Source organism: Clarias gariepinus, chromosome 5 (genome assembly GCF_024256425.1).
Source record: "Clarias gariepinus isolate MV-2021 ecotype Netherlands chromosome 5, CGAR_prim_01v2, whole genome shotgun sequence".
NCBI lineage: Eukaryota > Metazoa > Chordata > Actinopteri > Siluriformes > Clariidae > Clarias > Clarias gariepinus.
In genome coordinates this window covers 25,356,704-25,379,957 of record NC_071104.1, presented here as the reverse complement: position 1 = coordinate 25,379,957, position 23,254 = coordinate 25,356,704, and the positions used below count along the sequence as shown (strand labels likewise).

Below are 23,254 nucleotides of genomic sequence, written 5' to 3'. Positions count from 1 at the left end.
CGGGGTTAGCACCGTGGTCTTGCATCTCCAGCGTCGAGGGATCGATTCCCATCTCAGGTCTGTGTGCATGGAGTTTGCGTGTTCTCCTCCGGTTTCTTTCAAAGTCATGCACATTAGGTTAGTTGACATCCAGGATGTACCCCGCTTTGTGCCCTAAATCTTCTGGGATAGGTTCTTCTCCGTGACCAGGTAGACAGGATAAGTGATAAAGAAGATCAATCATGAATGAATGTCTGAAAAATAATCAATTATTTCAACATCTAGCAAAGTTTGAATACAACCAAAGTAAACATCTAAAGTTCTGGAACTCACTTAAACAGCCCTCATATATAGACAGTCTCGTAACTTTGTGGACTAGAACTTTAAAGAAGTGCTTGATCGTCTGCTCTCTGTCCTACACTCTCAGTATGCTATGTGACTTAAGTCGTACTGCTGCTGGGAAAGTCAGGATCATAAGATCAGCCTTGTGTCATTTTTTTATGCTTGGGTAAGGCTTTACCCAAAAATAGCTCCACACATGTTACACAGAAATGATGGTGAAATACTGTATGTGCAGCAACTGGAAATCCCTTTTATTAATTCTAGCTACTACATATTGTCATACACAAGACCAGCAGCAACCAGCTAAATGAGTGCACACATTCCCCGGACTGCAGAAATATTTAAAAGGCATTTTAGTAATGTTGTTTTTTTTTGGCTTTCATAGTATTAAAAAGGGGATCTGCTCTGGTTCATTCCTGTTACATCTCTTTCTTTTTCAGATGCCAAGGAATGTGTTTGAGGAAATGAAGTATATCGAGCTCATGATTGTCAGCGACCACAATATGGTTTGTGTTTGTTTGTTATATTGTGTTCCCATGGGTGGATAGTTGCCTTGGGGTGTTTGCGTGTGTAGGTGAATAAAGTTGGATGTGAGAAGTCACTCACTTGAGTTTACTCTCGAAGGGAACGGGATCCGGTTTATTATAACCACAGCCATTAGACTGGAATTCCTTCTGTGTGAGAGAAGTTTCTTGAGTTGGGTCTCCGTCTAGACACATGGGGTTTGTGGGCTGATAGTGGAAGGCACAATGGAAGCAGTGGCCACAGGAGGGCGCTCTGACCACTTTCTCAGATACATCACGTCTCTCATTTAGGGGAGCATCCAGCTTTACAATCCGTATAAATCTGCGACTGTAGAATTTTCCAAGTACACCCTAAATATTTTTTTTATTTTAAGTCTTTAAACGATTTAATACAGGAAAAAATCATTCAGAGAGGGTTGATAAGCTACAGCCATTAAACATTTAAAGGATTCTTGAGATTCTTTTTTCCAAGAGTGTAAAGTTCTTAAATCTTTTGGTTTGGACTCTGTGTCCCAGTTTTTTTTCCTTTAGAGGAGATCTTGTGGAGGATTTCTATTTAGAACCATACAACAGGGTTTAACATTTAGAAACACTACCAAAGAATTCTTTAATAGGCCCTTTTAACACAGTCACAGTTCAATATTCATTAGCTGGCTGTTTTAAATATAAGTTTTTTTTTAAACAGACAGTTTTTTTTATTCAAAATGTTATAATATTTTACTCCTTTTTAAATTTACACTTTATACTAATTGTCATATACTTTTCTTATTCTTATGATTGCTCTTTCCATTTATCATTATTTTGTGCCTATGCAAAACTCTAAATTCACATGCCATTCACCTACTGTACATTTAAATAGTGTTTTTAACTGTTACTGTTGTTGCCATTGTCATTGTTACTGTTATTATTGACACCACGCAAACACCTAGAGCTGCTTTCTAATCTTTATCTCTGATTTTTTTTTTTTATCTGACATGATTGGTGTAGTTTAAGAGACAAAAGACCAAACAACAAACACGTAACTTTGCAAAGTCTGTGGTCAACCTGGTGGATGCTGTAAGTTACTAGTACCGTTTATAAAATGCATGTTTTAGTTATGCAGCATGTGTAAAATAACACAAGTTCATATAAAATATATGTGTCATATAAAATGTTCAAAATCTATATACAGTAAAACCTTTTCTCTCGGTCTTTCTCTTTGTATATCATCTGATTCTTCCTGTTTTGTTGCTATATTACCTTTAACTTTCTGTCTTTCTCCCTGTCTATAGATCTTTACAGAACAATTGAATACACGTGTGGTTCTGGTTGCTATGGAAATATGGACAGATAAAGACCATATTCCAATCAGTGTGATGCCACTGGACTTGCTCCGAGACTTTGCCAAATACCGTCAGCAACACATCAGACAGCATGCAGATGCAGTGCACCTGTTCTCGTGAGTCCACCCGTTTCCATCCACTGTCTCTTATCAAACAGTCAGAGAGTTTTGTGTTCAATAGTACAGCCTATTGCATTAAAAAAACAAAAACATTTTGTGGTATAGGTTTAGAAATGATGGACTATTATATTTCAGATGCTGTGATCTTTTAAATAGTAAACTGCAATATTTGGCTCCCGTATATCGCTCTGACAAACATCTAAATTCCTCCCCGCTTGAAATTTTCCAAGTCAGTTTGTCACCAGCACATTCCTCAGCATCAGGAGTCTCCGAGCACATGTGCTTGCACACTCCTGTTATACTGTATTTTATGATGCACCCAGCGCTTTGCTACTGGATATTGAATATTGCTACGAATGCAAGTCATTAAGGTTATCAAATTAATATATTATATTCTGTCATTCAGCACAATAGCTTTGTTCTCTCCCACGGTCCTTGATCTCTGTTCACTGATGGACTCATTAGTAAAAAGAGCTCAGCCAAACCTTTTAAATATGCTGATCACACCAGAGTTATGGCTCTGATGTCAGGACATGATGAATTGGCATGCCCACAGGAGGTGGCCAGGGACTGTAACCTGACCTTATAGAAATAATCATAGACTGTTCAGAAGCCATAAAAACAGCCCATGATTTAAAGGCAAACCCAGTAAAATGCATAGACCGACATAGCAGCAAAATAACCCAAAAACTTCTCGGACTAGAATAGTTTAAGTAAGAAAGCAGCTGCTCTTAAAAATCTATTCGTGACATATACAAAATGTTTTGCAACTGCATATAACTGTCTGCACGGAGGTACAGTTGCTGATCAGTGTGCTGTACTCTCTATGTCAAGCACATCAAGAAAAAACTATAAAAGTCACCAATGAAGAGTTATCTGTCCCATGCAAAATTTTGTAAAACTCTAAATTTTATACCCCTACATTCCCGCAGATAATTTTAAACAATACAAGACATTTAAACAACGATTTCTTTACTCCAGCCATAATTGCACTTACAGTCAACTTTGGAATTATTGGCGCCCTTAACCACATTGACTCCAAAAAACTTATGCAAGTCCAGATTTAATATACATTAACATGCTTTAAAGTATACAACATAATAACAAGCTGGGGATTAAGACATTAAATATATAAATACACTATAGGTTTATTCTTAACACAATAGCTTTTGAGTCATAAACATCCGTTTAAGTATTTTGCTTCCTGCAATTCAAAATGGCATCCGGATAGAATACACTGCTCTGGCAAAAGAGTTTCCACCTGGATTAAACAAAGCAAATAGATAAGAATCTTCCATTGGATAAGCCAGTGGAAGCAGTGTTATAATCTGTGGTTGCTTCTGGTCTATGTTCAGCAATGTTTTGTGCTGCTGCCAGGTCACAAAATGCCTTGACATAGGTTTAAGTCTTTGAAAACCTCATTTAAAACATTTTTGAAGTTGCTCGTAGAGAGACCTGCGAAAAGCCAGAACATATTCATCTTAATCAATCGTTCAGTGATGCCTCATGCAATGGGGTTGGGGACCATGTCATACTGGAGGAGACCACTCTCATCTGGATATAATGGTTCATTATGGAATAATGGTCATATCCACCAGAATAACTTTGTAGTGATTTATAAAGAAGGAGAGGATTTGAGGCCACCTAGCAGGATGCCTCCTTTATTTCTCTCATAGATATATTTAGTTTTTTCCTTGTGTGTCATTCATTTTGCATAGAATGTGTTTGTGTGTGTGTGTGTGTGTGTGTGTGTGTGTGTGTATCTACAGTAACGTGACATTTCACTATCGTCAGAGCAGTGCAGCATTGTTCGGGGGCATGTGTTCACTCAGCCGTGGGGTTGGCGTGAATGAGGTGAGAAAGTCAAGGGGCTTTTCAGTGATGGATTCATTCAAAAGTCCAGGTTTACACTCTTCTGTATATGATTGAAAGTAGAGGACAATAATTCCACACAATATACATAATTGTATGTATGAATCATGGTGTGTGGTTATGAAGTATGTACAATAAAGAAGTTTTCCTGTATGTATGTATAATGTGCAGTATGGATCTGCATCGACTGTGGCTGTGTCACTGTCCCAGAGTCTGGCTCAGAACTTGGGCATTCAATGGGATCCGGCATCCAGTAAAAATAGTATGTACCCACATACATACAGTAGAGACCTTTCAAAACCACTTTATATGTTGTAGATTTCACATTTCCTATAAACTGTGTGTTGCATCTGCTTTCTGTCTCAGAGGAGTGCGGCTGTGTTGATTCATGGGTGGGTTGCATCATGGAGGACACAGGGTGAGTATTTAATCAACTGATGCACACACATAAACGCATTTCCACACCTGGGGTTATAATAAAAGGGGATGTTGTCAGAGGGGGTTCATAAAGACCAATGTTGTTATCTCGACACATCGTAATTATTTAGATATACCACATGTTTATCCCTTTTCCCCAACACATAATTGCCTGTATTCTGTGATGACAGGGTTTGATTGTTTAACCAGGTGGTTCAGAGACCATCAGCATGTTTAGCATCAGGAAGTAGGTGTCAAAGCATGATGAAACTCACTGTGCTAACAGTTTTAACAGCCCTGTTAATGATGTAGCACACTCCACATTTCCCAGACTATTGATTTCACATTTACACAATATTGGTTTTTATTTCCGTTTTGGTCCTGGCTCTCCATTTCCCCGCTTTCCTGTGCTATAGAGTGCAGCACCCGCGAAGGTTTTCCAAGTGTAGTGTTTCCGACTATAAAGAGTTCCTTCTGAAAGGTGGAGGATCATGTCTCTTCAACAGGCCCAACAAGGTAAGAAGACTTCACTCCAGCCGTGTGCTTTCATCGGTGCTGGACAGTACAGTACATTAATATGGTAGTGTATCACTTAACCTGCCAACAGTAGCCCTTTTAAGGGAATGTGGGACTGTAATGGATGCAAGTACATGGATAAGATTCTTCTTCCAGGCTCGATTCTTGTCTCTGTGTGCATGGAGTTTGCATGTTCTCCCCGTGCTAGGTGGGTTTCCTCCGGGAAATCCGGTTTCCTCCCTCAGTCCAGATATGCAGGTTAGGCAAATTGCCGTTCCCAAAAATTGACCATAGTGTGTGAATGAGTGTGTGAGTGTGTGTGTGTGTGTGTGCCGTGCGATAGATTCACACCCTGTCCAGGGTGTACCCTGCCTCGTGCCCTAAGCCTCCTGGGATAGGCTCCAGGTCCCCGCGACCCTAAATACAGGATAAGGCGGTGTAGAAGATATGAGATGAGTTGTGCGAGAAGTTCTCAGGTTTTCAGATAATCTTTTGGTTATAAGCATTTGGTTACATGTATCCACATACTGTATATACACAATGTATATGCGCTTTGTATATATACAGTATACCCTTGCAAATAAGAATGGAAAACCCATTATAGCTATTATTAATCTCTAGACTTGTACATCATCGATTTTAGCATGATGCATTTTATGCTAAGCATAACCATTTATCCACTTATCTAAAAACTTGTCCAACTAGGGACCATGGAGGCCATTTTATGACTGTGGTAGGACCTTTGGTCAACATTCAGACCCACATTCACACGCTATGGGCAACTTTGGAATGACACTTAGCCTAATCTGCATGGGAGGCACATGGACCTGAGGTGGAAACCCAGATCCTTGAGGTTCAATGTGATGTGATTATGTGATAAAAGAGTATCAGCGAGAATGAAAGTAAAGGTGTACAGTGGTGAGACCAGCGATGCTCTACGGCTTAGAGACAGTGGTACTGAAGAAAAGACAGGAGGCAGAGCTGGAGGTAGCAGAGCTGAAGATGTTGAGGTTCTCTTTGGGAGTGACAAGGATGGATGGGATCGAGAATGAGTTCATCAGAGGGACAACACATGTTAGATGTTTTGGAGATAAAGTCAGAGAGGCCAGATTGAGGTGGTTTGGACATGTTCAGAGGAGAGATTGTGAATATATCGGTAGAAGGATGCTGAGGTTTGAACTGTCAGGCAGGAGGTCTAGAGGAAGACCAAAGAGGAGATTTATGGATGCAGTGAGAGAGGACATGAAGTTAGTTGGTGTGAGAGAAGAGGAGGCAGAGGATAGGGTTAGATGGAGGCAAATGATTCGCTGTGGCGACCCCTGAAAGGGAACAGCCGAAAGACAAAGAAGACCCTTCTGTCTTCTTGCAAGTGAAAGGCGACAGTGCTAACCACTACGCCACCATGCTGCCACTAAGCATAACAACCCATTTCATTGGGGTAGTATCATTGCAGCTTACAGCTCGGACATGTTTGACAACTCAGAAAAAAACATCATTGTGCAAACATCAGCAAATAAATATTGCTGTATTTAAAGTAATCAGAAGAAAAGGAAAGCATCAGAGAAATACCGTATGTCCAATCCTCACTTTTATATTTGCAAACATTTGAATGATGAATCCTAGTTACACTGCATGACTTTCTCTGGAATTAAGATGGTGTACAAATACCACATTTATTAGATTAACTCTGTTATAGTCTTGGCAGCATGCCGTTTAGAGAACAAAGCACATGTGTTCAACTCATAAAATAAATAAGGGATTAGACATAAAGGAAAGATGTGCGGCCTTGATCATCCCCCAAGTCGCCCCTAAACCACACTCCGACTTGCTTCAAACTAATCTTTTCCAAGAAAGTGAGGATTGTGAAATGTTTAGACTAATCAAAGGACAGACGCTTTGGAATAGAAATGCAGAATTATGGAGAAATGTGCAAACTGAATGTGAATGCATGAGGTTTTAATACATAATATGTGTCTCTTTTTCCTGTGCAGCTGTTCGAGCCAACAGAATGTGGAAATGGCTATGTGGAGGTGGGAGAGGAGTGTGACTGCGGTCTAAGAGCTGTGAGTCATTGATTTGCTGTGGGGGGTATTGCTTTTTCTGTTAAAACTGAGTGTTATATTGTTATCCAGACATGTAGCTGTTTATTTACTGCCTGAAGGGGAAACACTATGATGAAAAGAAATGTTTTTTTTTTTGTTTTTTTTAGAATTGTCCTTATGTTATGAGTGAATTGCTCTTTATTTCTTTGTTATGTATGTTGTAGGAATGCTATAAGGAATGCTGCAAGAAGTGTTCTTTGTCAAACGGAGCACACTGCAGTGATGGACCTTGCTGCAACAACACCTGTCTGGTGAGTGTTCTTAACCAATCCTTGTTCTACATTACTTAGGGAACATCAATCCATTCCATCTGTGGCTTCATCTGGGTGTTGAAAAGATCATTTTGATATCTTATCTTTTTAATCTTTTGCATCATTCCCCCCCTTTCTCTTACAGTTTTTCCCAAGAGGCTATAGCTGTCGCTATGCAGTGTCTGACTGTGATATTTCAGAGACCTGCTCAGGAGACTCTGGACAGGTTAGAGACAGCGTGCCACATTCACTACCGTCACCTTTTGTACTCTTTAAGCACCCGCTTCCAGTTGCTAAGGAGCTGAACATCCATAACACTAAATCGCAAAATAATACTGAAATGCATATTTTATTGCACATATGACTGTGTTATTAAATCTTTCAGCTGCCAACACTCCCGACATGATGCAACTCCAATAACGTTATAATAACACTGTAAGGCAGAAAATACACTTCATACATGCACATGCACGACCGAGTTCTAATATTCCACCTCCATCGATACGGCTTGCTCACATTTCATGCAGCTTCACATTTTTTCATTTTTTAATCCTTTAAGCCAGCAAAGCACATTGACTGAAGCTGATGCATCTTTCTGTCTGCAGTGCCCTCCTAACCTTCACAAACAGGATGGCTCACTGTGCAATCTTGACCAGGTATGACAAGCTCTAGCATTCAATTTTGAAACCAATATTTGGTTACATTGAATATTTATAAGCATGTTATCCATCTGTGAATGATTAGTGAATTCATTTATGGCTTTAATAAGCAAAGCGTTATTGGCTCTATTTTAAAATAAGAAATCAGGATTGTTTTTTTTTTTTTATCCACTAACAGGGACGCTGCTATAGTGGAGAGTGTAAGACCAGAGAAAACCAGTGCAAATATGTGTGGGGTCCGAGTGAGTGATGTGTTTTTAAGATAATGCATTAAGCTTTATTTCTATTGTGTGTATATTGGATTGCAGTGTCTTGTGTAACATGGAAAAAAAGTTTTACCACTGGTCTCAAAATCTGTACCTTCAAGGCCGAATACAGTTAAAACAATCCAGCATTCTTTTGCAAATCTTCTGTCTATTTTCATGTCATGTACACTCTGTCTCTCTTACTTTCTTTCTCTCCTTCTGTGTGTGTGTGTGTGTTTCCGACTTCTACATGTAGAGTCTGGGGGGTCAGAGAAGTTTTGCTATGAGAAGTTGAACACAGAAGGATCTGAAAAGGGGAACTGTGGGGAGAATGGAGACAAATGGATCCAGTGTGGAAAGCAGTAAGCGACTATTAAAGTTCATTTATTTATACTTTCTGATCGTCACTGGCTGTATTGTGTAATTGTTGTAACTTTTTTTGTACTATATGTCATTACAGTTCATGGCTGTTTTCTTAAAGCCATGCAGAGTTTGCAGATAATGTACTTAACTTTGATAATATAAATGTGTTTCTCCAAAAACTATAAACAGTGTCTCTGATCATGCTGTTCTTACCTTTTAATCGAATTTTATGGGAAAATACACTCAGGGTTGGTCCTGGATAGGGTGCCGATCCATCGCAGGGCATACACACTAATAAAATCATTCACACATTTTGGCAATTTGAGAACGCCCATTAGCCTAATCTGCATGTCTTTGGGCTGTGGGAGGAAACCGGAGTACCCAGAGGAAACCCACCAAACTTGCAAATTCCATGCACACTGACACAAGGTTGGAAGCCGGACCCTGGAGATGCAAGGCGTCAGTGCTAACCATTAATCCAGCGTGCCGCCAGGAGAAGGCATAATTATGTAATTAATCCTGGCCCAAATTTTATGACAGTTTTTGCCAGTGAAGGTCCATTAGTATTTGGACAGCAATGCAATTTTTACATTCCCCCCACCATACATCACCACAATGCATTTAAAATAAAACAATCAATATGCAATTGCTTTCAGTTTAAATTCATGGGGCGTAACAAAAATATTGCATTATAGACATTTTATACACAGTCCCTTCATTTTTTTACAAGCCAAAAGTAAATGGACAAACTATGAACAACCTAAATCTAATGATTATTTTAACTGCGTGGATGAAAAGACTTTGCACTTAATAACTGCCTGAAGTCTGGATGTCTGGACATCACCAGATGGGTCGCCTCCTTTCCTGTTTGTCTAGGTTCTTAAGTTAGCCTCATTCAGCAGCTGCTTGTTTATCTTGTCCTTCTGCCTTCAGTTTTATTTTCATAGTTAGAAAAGCATGCTCAGTTCGGTGAGGTCAGGTGACTGTCAGCCCTTTACACAGCCCAACCTATTCATTTGCTTTAAGTTGCTTCTGGGGTGCTTACATGGTATGCTTTGTGTGATCTGTAATGTGAAATACTGTCCCATCAATTTTGCAGCATTTAACTGAATCTCAGTAGAACTTATAACTCGGTTGACTTTAGAATTCATCCTGCTACTTCTATCAGCAGTCACACCATCAATAAACACCACAGTTCCATTGGCAGCTGTATAATACTGCCTATATCATATTTGACAGATGATGTAGTACTCTTTGGATCTCCTATTTTTTCCAAATTCCTCTCTTACAAGGTAATCTTGGTTTCATCTGTCCAAACAATTTGATTCCAGCACTTTTTTTAATGCTATCTGGCCTTTTAGACCTTAAGTGCTACCAGCGGTTTGCATTTTTAGGTAAGCTGTCTGTATTTATTTCCATGAAGGTTTCTCTTGATCGACTTTGAAACAATATGCTCAGCTTTTCCAAGATGCCATTTGACTTGATTAGATGTTGTAAAGGAATGTTTCTTTCTGATGGAAAGAATTCTGTGATCATAGTCTTTATCTTGATTGCTTCATTTTATTCTCATTGTGGTGGTATACAGATGCAAAACTGGAAACATTTTAACATGGTCCAAACACTTTTTAAGCTCACTGAATTTACATTCCAGAATATACAGCACATTTCGGTGTAGCATGTTGTGGATACATAAAAACATCAGACATGCGCTGGATTTAATATTGTTCCTGAGTTTAGCCAATAGTGCATCAGGTCCGAAGTCTGATTTGTGTAAAATTTGGGCACGTTCTGAAGTCTGTTGTTGTGTTTAGTTTCTGAATATCATATTTCAGTAAATGTGTTGCCTCATCTCTGAATTTGGTCCTCTGTGCCTGCAGACTCCTCATCTTCTTCTACTAGGGGTGTTATGTGTATTACTGCTGATGTTATCTACATTGACTGTATGGGTTTTTTCTGTCTGATGTACCCCTTTGTATATCTCTCTGCTTACAGTGATGTGTTCTGTGGGTATCTTCTCTGCACTAATGTTGGGCCAGTTCCCCGTATCGGAAGAATAAAGGGAGAAATTACTCCCACATCCTTTAACCACCAGGGCCGACTGATTGAATGCAGGTCAGAGGAACATGCATCCAGGTTTGACCCTCTGCCTAACTGGATGAACAGGATGTTTGAATTTGCTCCATTATTTCTGCTTCCCAGTGGTGGTCATGTGTTATTGGATGATGACACTGATTTGGGTTACGTGGAAGATGGGACGCCATGTGGGCCTTCCATGATGTGCCTTGACCGTAAGTGTCTGCCCATCCAGTTTCTCAACATGAGTGCCTGTCCTACTGGCCCCAATGGCCGCATCTGCTCAAACCATGGGGTAAGAACTCATGGTATCTATCCAGCATTTATTTTATATTTTTTTTGCTAATTTTGTGCATAAATAAATAATTCATTTAAATTCTATTTTATTTGTATAGCACTTTTATCAGTTGTCATTGTCACAATGCAGATTTACACAAATCAAAAGAAGTTATGGAAATTTGTATAAAAAATGTGTATGAGTCAAATTGATAAGCATCAAATCTAAAAATGATAAAATGAATAAATAATGAAGGTTGCTGGATTGTGCATAAAGTAAAAAAAGCAAGTGCATTGAATTTTTTAGAAGAACTGCAGATTCTTAATGATTTTCAATAAATCATATATATAGGTTATAGGTTTATCGTTGGACAGTGGATATACAGTACAGTGGAACCCCGGATTACGAGTAACGTGGTTTACGAGTGTTCCGCAAGACGAGCAAAGATTTTTAATTTATTTTGACTTGAAAACCGAGCATTGTCTTGGTTTACGAGCACTGAATATCGTGTATTACGCATGTGCTTATTGTTGACGTGATCACAACTGAGCCAACTGTTTTTCTCTCTTTCGGGCTGCGGAATTGTTGTTAATCGTCTCACCTGCTGGGTCTTAGCGCTCGTCTCTTACTGGTATAATCAACATCCGTGCACGCGTGTACTGTTTACTACAGCACTGTCAACACGTGTGTGTGTGTGTGTGTGTGTGTGAAACATATTTTATTTTGTGTTTGTAAGAGCAAATCTCATTAGAGGGTAAAGATCCATTTTTTTCTCTCTGTATCAGCCTGTCGTTTCTCACTTTACCTTTGAAAAGAGCAGAGTTTCTGTGTAAGGCAGAGAGTGTGTGTGTATTTGGGAAGCCGACAGGATGAGAGGGTGGTAGGGGGGCTATAAAGTCACAATTCTTTTCTAAGGTAAAGTGCCAGTTCATTTAAAAAAATATATATTTTTTTAAATTTACTTTACAGCAGTGATTCCGCTCACGCGAGTGTGACTTGCTGTTCCTTGCTAATTTTTCCAATAAAACAGTCTCTCCGTGAATGTAGACAAACACCCACAAACACACACACACACACACACACACACAGCGCCTGCATGCACAAACGGAAACACTTCTGTTAGGTTAAAGTGCAGGTTAATTTGTTTTATTTTTATTTTATATTTTGTATTAATTATTTGAATATTAATTTATTTTTTTGGGCTGTAGAACTAATAATTTGAGTTTCCATTATTTCTTATTGAAAAAAATTAATTTGGTTTACGAGTGTTTTGGAATACGAGCCCACTTCCGAAACAAATTATGCTCGGTTCCACTGTATATATATTATATTATGTAGTTATAATTTTCATGAACTTACAACCAAATATTTACCAATTGTAGTAAATATCAGGAAACCTGATTCCCTTAAAAGCTCTTCTCAATGCTGTCTGACTGACAGGTTTGCAATAATGAAGCGACGTGTTCGTGTGATGTGACATGGGCGGGGACTGACTGCAGCATACCCGACCCTCCGAAAAAACCTGCTTCCAATGAAGAAGAAGAACCAAAGGGTTTGTCGTTCTGTCATTATTTCTCACGTACTCTTACGCATAAACACACAATGTGTGTCAAACGTTCCTAACACACATTTGGGTTTAAAGTTTTGTTTGTAAATTGATCTGACGCCCCATGCATATAGAGCATTCTTTAAGAAACCCTCACGGATAAAGCTGTTCTGTGACAGAGCAGAAGCATGGTTAGTAATGACGCTCCCTCTCTCTCATGCACAGCAAATGTGGCCACTAACAGGCTGATAGGGGCTCTAGCAGGGACAGTTCTGGCCCTGGGGGTTCTGTTTGGAGGAACTGGGTGGGGACTTGAGTAAGCACTTTTTTTTCGTGGTGCTGCTGCCCTGTGTGTGACAGTGCAGTGACCCGCCTATGCTAGTGTGTGATTGTGTTTATGTGTACGTGTAGTGGCTGTGTTATGTAGCTTGTATCCATAGTCATGTGATTGAGTGTTTTCCCCTAAATCTGTGTGGTATCCTGTGATTGATTGTAAAAAAAACGTTTCAACTTTCTTTTCCATTTTTGTCTTTTGACTATTGTTGTATATCCCATACTGTTTTTTGAGAGCATAGATACTGCCATTCATATAAGTAAATCTAATCTCACAACTCAACATACGTACCGCACCCCCCCCTTGTTGTCATAGGGTTTTTATAAGGAACTTGGGGTAAGTGAAAATCCACTGATACCCCGAATAGACAGAAACCAACTGAACAATATATGGAATTAAGGGTCTTCCTCAAGAGTTTGGCAGTGCTAGGATTTGACCTTGCAACCACAGCCCTCTTACAATTTAATATTCAACAGTAAAAAGTGGTTGGTTCATGTTAACTGTGACTTTAATTTCCCTACCAACAGGGATTTTAATTATTTACATTTTTAAATAATTTAATTTTGCACATCTACAAGCATTTTGTTAATGCTTAAGGAATAAGATTGTCACCAAGTTTTTGGTTGCATTCAACAAAAATATATTTTTGGAAACTGACAGTACTGTATATACAGTACAGCAGCCTGCTGCTTTCGCTTTCTGACCGTGATATTCATATCACAAACAGCTAAATCTGTACAAATGAAGGTTACTTTTGTAATGTTTCTTTTTTTATTAGTATAAATATTTTCTATATAAGTATAAGTGCACTTACAAATACTGTATAATTACAAGCCAAGGTTAATAATTACAAGACAAAGAGGTTAACCTGCTTAAAGAAACAAGCATAACTGTGTCTTGCAACTTGTTCCTTTTTATAATAATGGTAATAAACAACAGACAGAATAAAATAGGCAAATTAAAAATCTATATTTTCCCATGCTGCCCCTCCACAACAGGACCTAGTGCCACCAACCTGATCATTGGCTCCATCGCTGGAGCCATCCTGGTGGCAGCCATAGTGCTGGGAGGGACAGGCTGGGGCTTTAAGTAAGGACTGGCCTGCTTGTGTTTATCTTGCAGATTATAGCGTTATAATATTGTATATAATATTGCATCTTACACACACCAGGAGTTGGGCTTCTGCTATAGACAAAACAATCAAAACTTAAATATGTTATCTATCATGGAGCCATTTGCTGTTATTTCTAATGATTAGGAATGAGGAAAATCTTTAAACTGTGGCAGAACCTCAAACGAACTGGAAATTTGTGGTTAAAAGCTTGATATGCATGCTAAATATGACACTTCAGTTGCGATATGTGCAAGCTTTTCTACATGGACGGCGAAGTACAAATACAAGAAAAAGTAGTTGATACAAAAGCTTTGGCTTGATTTCATTTTTAAAGCTTATTTTGTTATAATGACAGAACTGTCCATTATCATTTGCCTCTGACCTACAGTTTTGGGTTCACTGAGCATTTTATTGTGCACTTTGGCCAGTGACCGTTTATTAATATGGCTGAGGCCAGTAAAGACGGCATATAATGACTTCTTTTTTTCTCTTTCTCCTTATGAAGTCATCAAAAAAAATGCTTCATTGTGCCTTCTTTACTGGGTTGAAAATAATGGTATTGTTCTGGATGTCATTTGAACACATGGTCCCTCTCAGCTTCCATGTGAATGCCTTTCTTTCCCAATCGTCTTAAAAACGCACTGTTCCTCCTTGTAAGAGTATTGTTTTGTATATTTAGTACAGTTATGCTGCTCTACACTGTAAGCTTTTTAGACAAAACAAATAGTCACATTTGGATCAACACATGGCTGTATACAGTATATAAGGCCTTCCTTTGCCTTCATCTCAGTGCCAATTCTCTCAGGTCCGGATTCCATGTGTGTCCTAAGATCATTATTTTTCATTTTAGTCCGCTCATTCTCTCACTGGTACAAATCTAAATTTAAGCACCGTGCATGCTTCAGCATATACAACTGCATGATCATGACCTCCTAAAAGCGGGTGTAAGTTTATGGTTTGTGTGTAGCTGGTAAAAGAAAGAGGATGAAAAAACTGAACAGTGGAATCTGCTAGAATCATCATATATCTAACTCAATTTCTTTGTCTGTTTTTCTCTTCCATCTCAATTGCAAGAAACGTCAAAAAGCGAAGGTACGACCCGAACGCAGCCGCCATCTAGTGGAGACAATGGACAATGATCCTCAAAGGATCCTTAAGTACTCTACAGCTGGACTAAAATTTTGCTGCTCTTTCTGACATTAGTTATAAAATATTCTACAAAATAAAATATGAAATCCAGTAGATAACAAACCATATCTTAGTTATGTAGAACTACCGCTTCTTGGCTCTGGCCTGTTTTAAACCCCAAGCTTACTGACTGATGTGGTATTATTTCCAGGCCTCTTCTTTCATGACGAGCAATCCCACTTCATCATTTTATTACACCACAGAGCACCAGCTACTCTGACACCCTGCCCAAAGGGCTGCATGGCTACCTATGCTTACTGATATGTAATAGAACAGAGCAGTACTCCCTCTGAAAGGGAAAGGAGCCCTTTCACGCCTACCTAGGAGAAGGCTAAGTTCCGCTCACTGAACTCCAGTTACTCTGGGATCGATGTGAATTACTGTAATACTGCAACTTCCTCAGAGGTTTATTACATCAAGTTGAACAAAGCTGCATATAGGCCTTAACATACTACACATATCACATAGAGACATGGAGTGGACTGGGCTCTACTGCTCCACAGGCAGAGAATGAGTTAAGGTGCTGATCTATGAGATCATTTTACACTGACTGTTTCAGCATTATGTTTTGCTTTGGATAGAGCATGTTGTATAGTAGGCATAGTTTGAAACAGTCAAACGACCAATTTTTCTCATTCATGCTTAACTCAAATATATAAGTGTCGTTTAAATTTAAAGATGCATTAAATGCAGGTATACAGTATCTCAGATAAGGGGTTTCTGTGGGTGTGAAACTGGATAAGTTTCATCTTGACAGTGATTTAAAGCCAAAGAAATATCTGCTAATGGAGAACACCGTTCCCTTTGTAATAGACATGGTGGAAGCTTTCGATTAAACACATGCAAAAAATAAATAAATAAATAATTAAATTCAAATAAAAAAGCTGACCATTGGCCATATCACATTCTTGGGAGAGGTTAAATAACAGTAAGCTTGAAGATGTTTCATTACTCATCCATTTCTGAACTGATTTAGTTGCCGAAGCCATCATGCCGAAGAGTCGAGAGAACTTCTTCAAAGTTACACTGTAGGTCCTGGCATTTTGACTTACTGGTGCTAAACAACTCGGTGCCCATAATAAAGAGTGAAAACCTTCCAGACATCCTGGGGTAATGTGTACTCACACAAACCCGTACATGTTTCATTATGACCGTAGATTAAGTCCAGTACCTAAGTTGTTGCACTTCATCTAGCTCTTTCTGCTAAGCCTGTAGGGTGCAATTGCTTTGCTGCATGCATTCACAATACAGGATGTTCCAAATGTCCCCATACATAGGAAAAATTAACACCTCCGACAGCTGTCCGATGCAGCGATGAGAATGATAGCAAGGTTGTTCTTTTGCCGTTCAGTCTAAACGGGTATCTGAAAACATCTGAAGACATTCTGTCAAAAAAGTGTGGTAGTTTCTGCTACATATGGAGACTTTTGGGACACCCTGTAGTTGACTTTTTACTATATAAACTGGTCCCCAAACCAATAATAAACTTATGCTACAGAAAGATACATGTGCATGTCAGCTATAGAACATCAGACTTTTATTTACTATGCAAAGATATATATATATATTGCACAAACTCGAAGAGTTGTTGGATGTGATAATAAACTCAACACCATTATACACAAAAAAAGGCCCGTAAGGCCCATCTTTTTTTTTATTTAAATTTTTTTTATATTGGCCAAACTATTAAATGTATTGTGCTTCAAACTGAAAAAAAAGGATGGTTGACAGAATTCATATGGGTACTGAATGAATGTATTTTACTTTTATGAGAGTGAATGTATTGTATCGGATTTTGGGGGGAAAATCTGGTAATTATTTACTTGACTGATATTTCAGGTGAGGTTTTAAGATCTCACTTTTTAAAAATGTGATGCTTTATTTTTCATTAATTAATGACTAGTCCTCTATTGTGAACAGAGGACAAACCTTGGCTCACAGTACATGTACAGAAGTTCATTCAAATACAAAGAAAATATGATCAATAAACTTATCATGTTTCAGGACCTGTCTGTTTCTGTTTATTTTGTTTGCACAGTGTTTTCTTTTGTATTTACTTAATTACAATTGTATATAAATGCATCGACACCAAGGCTGATTTATGAACAAGTGGGTATATATTTTCTTCGTTGCCTAAAATGAAAAAAAAAATTGTAATGGAATACGGATTCAGTTGTAAATCTTAGATTCTCTGACTGTCCATATTGGAGGAGCCCGAGGACCCTAAATGGCCAAAGTCAAATTTATAATCAACTTTATTAAAAGCAAAGAAATTATGGAACTTTGCTAAAACCATGTTCACTAAGACCAGAGGTAAGCATTTTTGAAGTACCCACAAGAAATTTTTAGAAATAAAGGTACCAAACTGTAATTATTCTGTAATAATTGAGGTGGTGACATCAATTGAAATTTTTGTACTTTTATATTAATAAAAAAACATATAAAAAGTTTACAGACCCCTATTCTTTATGACTTGTGTCATCTCAGATGTTTTTCTTGTGATATAGAAACCAACAAAATTTAAATGAAAGATACACTTGTCAGCAATGAATTTTCTAGTATTTATCAGCCTGTTGATGAGATTTTTATAAAACATTGGCTGTCCCATGGAACACAGTGAACTTCATCATCAACAAGTGTAGATATAAGTGTAGATGTGATATATAAAAAAAAGAAGAAGATTATAATATACCAGATAGGCTCCCGAAAAGAAACCTACAGCAATGTTAAAGGAGCTGCAGGAATTCTTGACAAGCACTGGCCACTCTCTCATCGCTCATATTTATCACCTACTGTGTCTGTAAACCCTTTCTCACAATTATTTATTTATTTATTTATTTATTTATACCACCAGGCCTGCCTACATTGTTGTCCAACACACACACACACACACACTCACATACTGTACATACAATCACCCTGGTCCCTAACGCTCTGGTAAAACCTTTTGTGTGTGTGTATAAAACACTAAAAATATGTGTGGTGCAAATACAAGACAGCGTATCACACCAATAATGTTAAGACCTACAATAAAGTATCGTACTGACAACATTGTTCTACTGGACACCACCTCCTAAGCTAAGGCTCATGCCAAGAACCATGGATAGCTCCAAATACCCTGCAGGCCAAACAAACAGATGAAGAAATTTTACCTTCCAGTATGATAACCCAAAGCACAAATACAAAAAAATGGCTTTTAAATATAATAAAAAATTGTTTTGCTACTTTTAGGAAAATCTGACATAATTTACCTTTTTTTTTCTTACATCATATTTTTACCACTAATCAAGTTCAAGTAGGCTTTTATTGTCATTTCATCCAAATACAGTTAAGTACACAGTGAAACGAAACAACGCTCCTCCAGGACTAAGGTGTCACATACAACATAAGTTAACAACATGTATAAAAACTAACTAGCTAATTAAGAAAGTTTTTGGCAATAATGAATTAACACTAATTTGTTAGCAATAATTTAAGTTACATAATTACACCTGAAGGAATTATAATTCGTATGCAAATTAAATTTACATCATATGTCAAAGAGACTTAACGTCTTTATGATGTGATTTGTGACTGGTGTGCGGCTTATTACAAGGGTGGCAAGTGTCATTATGCATCTACCCATGTAGCTACACCTCTGCTTTCCTGTTCTATATTGTTCTATTTCTAGTTAGACTGCACGTAAATACTATAGTAGACCTGGTACGCACTCTATTGTTGTTCCAGACACTTGCTGTGAGTGTTGTCATTGTTCTTTCCCATGATAAATGTGACCTTATCATTTGCTGCCAAATTGAATGAATGGATATTCCGGTGTTTTAGCCCATTTAAACATTCGGGACAGAAAAAAGGGTTTATACACGTGTAGCAATGGGACTTCTAATGCACTTTTATAGGCCATTGAGAGGCTTTCTAATCCGATGCATGCAGCCTCGTCCTTAGGCAGTAATTATGCATCCATCACTCATTCATGTGGCATTTTACTAAAAGCATGAATGTGACACACACGCGCAGTGTAAGGCAGAAGAGCGCAAACGCCAAAGGGGGGCTTTCACTACCTCCTGCTATTAATTGCGCACTTACTGCTTCACTCTGCGGGACATGGGTGGGGAATCTATGTCATCGCCACACGCAAAGTGTGAAATCTGTATCCTTATCAAGATAACTCTTGGTAAATTCAAGTCCTTAGAGATATATATTCAGCATAAATTTTGAGTCTAAAATTTTCGTGTAAGACACACATGCTTTTATGCAGACATAAAAAAGCTGCATGGTTGGCTTTAAAAGTGCATGACCTTTGGCACTACCCAAATCAGAAGTATTGCCATTATTTCTTTGTGAAAAATCAGCATTTCACAACATTTATTTACATCCAGAGTTCAACAAATGTTTGCCCAAGATCTTTATCGAAGTATTTATTGTGGAAAAATTTAAACTACTTTGTAAAGTCTTTTACAGAGACTTTTTCCTCCATTTGCTTCCCAATTTCGTTGTATCCAATTCCTCCCACATTACGGCTTCTACTACGTACCAGTCAGACAGGGAGGGCGGATGGCTATCATGTGTTCCTCCAAACACAAGATTGCATCTTTTCAAACTGCTCACTAACGCACCGTTTGGGTCGGCGTAACACACTCGAAGGACACCACTATTCGTTATTTGCGTGAGCTCACAGGCGCCCAGGTATGGCTATGGAGCTGTGATTAATGTGAGAGCACTATGTGCCTCTAATCCCACCCGCTGAGAGAACCAGGCCAATCAGCTTTCTCTAGGCCCTTGGCTGCGAGAGGCTTTAGCATCACCCCGCAATCAAACCAGCGATTCAATCTTTAATTAATCCTAGTTAACATGAACATGAGTTCCCTCAACCATATTGCATAATGCATTAAAGTGCCCCAATTATGCCATTTTAAGGTTGCTAATATTGCTTAATGAGTCTCTTAAAACAGGTTTACATGTATGCACGGCCAAAAAACACTTATTTTTCTCCAAAAATAGATTTATTTTACCCCATTTCTAAACGATTCGTAAATGACTCGTGTGAAGCAGTTTGAAGATTCAGTCTGTCTAAACCCCTCATTTCCGTGAGCCCTCACTGCTGTGATTGGTCAGATGGCGCGGTGATTTATGACTGGTCAACCGCTACAGCGTGTGTCGGAAAAAGAAATGCCCATGACCATAACTGAACGACGGCTCTGGAGACCCGTCAATACGTGGAAAAGATGGTGTCGGTTTTACCGTGTAACGACCAGATGATTGTATATTAACTGTGGCTACCAAAATCGAGAGGTCTTTTATCTTTGTGTCGGTGTTGGTTAAAAAGGCCGTTGACCAAAAAGGACAAACACAAAAAAGTAGATAAACTTGTGTAACGTGTATTATAAAAAACTAAATAAAGTAAATACAAAAGGTGCACCACAACTAAAAAAAGATATAAACAATATTTACAAACTATATATAATAAACTGTATGTGTGCGAGTGAGTGGAAAATGTCCGAAGCCCGTGTTTATTGTATGCGTGTTATCCAAGTATACCGAGTATGGTTCGGTCTCACCAGGGTTAATGAAGTCCGGAAGCCCGATGACGGAGGGTGAGAAGGGAATACGTCCAGTCAAAGATAATCCGGTTAAAAACTCTTCGAAAGAAAATGATCCACAACAATCTCTCCTTCTCTCGTCCAAACAAATAACTTACTCTTCGCGTGCACGCGTGTGTGTGTGTGTGATGCGCGAAGTGCGCATGCTCTGTGCCCTTACTCTTCAGCATTTTTTCCCTCTGGGCTTGCCGTAGATAGGTATGCGCACTTAGGGAGTGTTGTAGTTCAGTTTTGGTGAATGGTGGAGAATAAACAGTTTAAAAGGATTTCGTGTGTTTTTTTATATTACAAACTGTTTAAGCGAACCCGGCAAGAATGCTCGGCCACAGAGTGTGGTCACGTTAATTGTAAGATGACGGGCAAGTTGTTCGTGATGTAGAATGTGGGCGGACATTATGCAAATATGTTACGGAGTGACGTGGATCCGTAACAGAGTAAAAATATATTTGCTAACGACTCGTTTAGGCGAATGTGAGCTAATTTTTTTTTTTAATAGACAAAAACTCCATTTATCGTGCACTGTCAGTGTCACAGATGGTGCAGATAGTTTATGTTCACATACAGCTACATGACACACTACATCACAGAAAATATTTAAAAAAGCATGATAGTGGAACTTTAACTTTCCATTTTATGTTAATTTGGGTGATTTTAAGGGATACAACACTGGAACAGGTTCTCAGATGAGCCTATTCAACAGAGGAAAAGTGGGGACATACAGTTAAATACACCACTGGCCACATACTGTAGTACCAGCAAGAATTCAAAACCACTTTCACCCCAGTGATACCCTGGTCATTTAGTACATTAAGGTAGCTAGCTGACTTCATTTTATTGCTACATAACGTCTAAACCTAAACAAATGAAGCAACCCTCATTCATAACTGTATGCAGAGGCTTGTACAGTGGGTGTGTATATGTAGCCTTAGGGCAGGAGGCATGGTACACCCTGGCCAGGGTGCCAATCCATTGCAGGGTACACACTCACGCACACGCCAATTAGCCTAATTTGCATGTTTTCGGACTGTGTGAGGAAACCATATCACCAAGAGAAAACCCACCAAGCATGGGGAGAATATGCAGACTCCATGCACACACAACCTGAACCTGGACGCTGAAGGTGCAAGGCTAACCACTAAGCCAAGATGTAAGCAGGAAGCATCCTATATTAAAAAAAAAAGGAGAAGAAAAGAAAACTGTATAATGCACAATATTGCAACAGCAGGTTTGCCCACTAACTCAAGATGGATAGCATATACAGTATCAGATGCAGTTACATATTGCAGTTTGCATTCTGAGCAAGGATGTTTATTGATAGTTTTTCTGCAATGTATTGCCCTGCACTGTTGTGTACTTTACTTTGAGTCTTGTTTCTTTTACGTGTCTTATGTGCATGACGTGATTGCTATTTCTAATGGTTTGCACAGTTCAGAATTTTCATGCAAGCATTTGTCTGTGGTATATATGTGTGCATATAAAGACTTTTAAACTCATCATGAAAACTGCATTTTAAAATCTTCACACACTGTGGTGACAGGCTGCAAGCTCATATAAATGTCATATGAGCAAATGTCATACTGTATGTCATATTAGAAAAGGTAGTATCCGCTCAAATATGCACATTCTTGCAGGAAAAACAATACCCTCTAAAAATTTTAGCCAGGTTTCAGGTCATATCATAGTACAGAAACTGCACTAGTTAAAATTGCAAATTACTTGTTTTTAGCCTCGGACCAAGGCTGCATCTCAATACTAGCCTTTAATTGATCTTAGTGCTGCATTCGACACTATAGATCATAATATTCTTATAGATTGCTTTTCGATCGAAATTACATAGGTATTCAGGGACAGGGATTAAAAGTTTAGTTCATACCTGTCTGATCGATACTATTTTGTAAACCAAATGGAGAACTGTCTGGTGTAATGCCAGTAAAATATGGGGTCCCACAAGGGTCAGTTTTAAGACCTCTGCTGTTCTCAATATACATGCTTCTCTTGGGTAACATCATTAGAAGACATGGGATTAGTTTCCATTGTTATACTGATGATACCCAATTATATATCTCAACAAAACCAGACGAAATACCCAAGTTGTCTAGACTAATTGAGGTTGTCCAGGATATATAAGATTAGATGACCGATAACTTTTTTTTTCTAAATTCAGATAAAACAGAGATATTACTTATTGGCCCCAAAACCAGTACACAACAGCTCTCACAATTCAGATTACTACCAGCTCAACAGGGAAAGACCTGGGTGTAATATTAGACAGTAACTTGTCCTTTAAAAATTATATCTCCAAAGACAGCCTTTTTTTTACCTTAGAAATATTGCCAAGCTTAGGAACATCTTATCCGTATCTGATGCAGAAAAGCTAGTTCATGCATTCATGATGTTCAGGCTGGACTATTGTA

The 23,254-nt window shown here is 38.5% G+C and overlaps 1 protein-coding gene across 4 annotated transcripts in view; it reads left to right on the top strand.

The window, feature by feature from the left end:
* LOC128524022 (disintegrin and metalloproteinase domain-containing protein 23) overlaps positions 1-17,249 on the top strand; it is a 30,520-nt gene extending 13,271 nt beyond the window's left edge. For 2 of the 4 annotated variants that reach the window (XM_053496290.1, XM_053496289.1), the window contains exons 9-26: positions 762-827; positions 1,833-1,901; positions 2,117-2,283; positions 4,056-4,140; positions 4,330-4,420; positions 4,525-4,576; positions 4,992-5,091; positions 7,083-7,154; positions 7,358-7,444; positions 7,590-7,670; positions 8,050-8,100; positions 8,282-8,345; positions 8,605-8,710; positions 10,704-10,823; positions 10,911-11,079; positions 12,502-12,613; positions 13,940-14,030; positions 15,130-17,249. In XM_053496290.1, coding sequence (XP_053352265.1) covers positions 762-827; positions 1,833-1,901; positions 2,117-2,283; positions 4,056-4,140; positions 4,330-4,420; positions 4,525-4,576; positions 4,992-5,091; positions 7,083-7,154; positions 7,358-7,444; positions 7,590-7,670; positions 8,050-8,100; positions 8,282-8,345; positions 8,605-8,710; positions 10,704-10,823; positions 10,911-11,079; positions 12,502-12,613; positions 13,940-14,030; positions 15,130-15,175 — 1,629 coding nt within the window. In that variant the 3' untranslated portion in view covers positions 15,176-17,249. Of the gene's footprint in view, positions 1-761; positions 828-1,832; positions 1,902-2,116; positions 2,284-4,055; positions 4,141-4,329; positions 4,421-4,524; positions 4,577-4,991; positions 5,092-7,082; positions 7,155-7,357; positions 7,445-7,589; positions 7,671-8,049; positions 8,101-8,281; positions 8,346-8,604; positions 8,711-10,703; positions 10,824-10,910; positions 11,080-12,501; positions 12,924-13,939; positions 14,031-15,129 lie in introns of all 4 variants that reach the window. The other 2 variants (XR_008360486.1, XM_053496291.1) reach the window with 2 other exon arrangements.
* Positions 17,250-23,254: the final 6,005 nt, after the last annotated feature.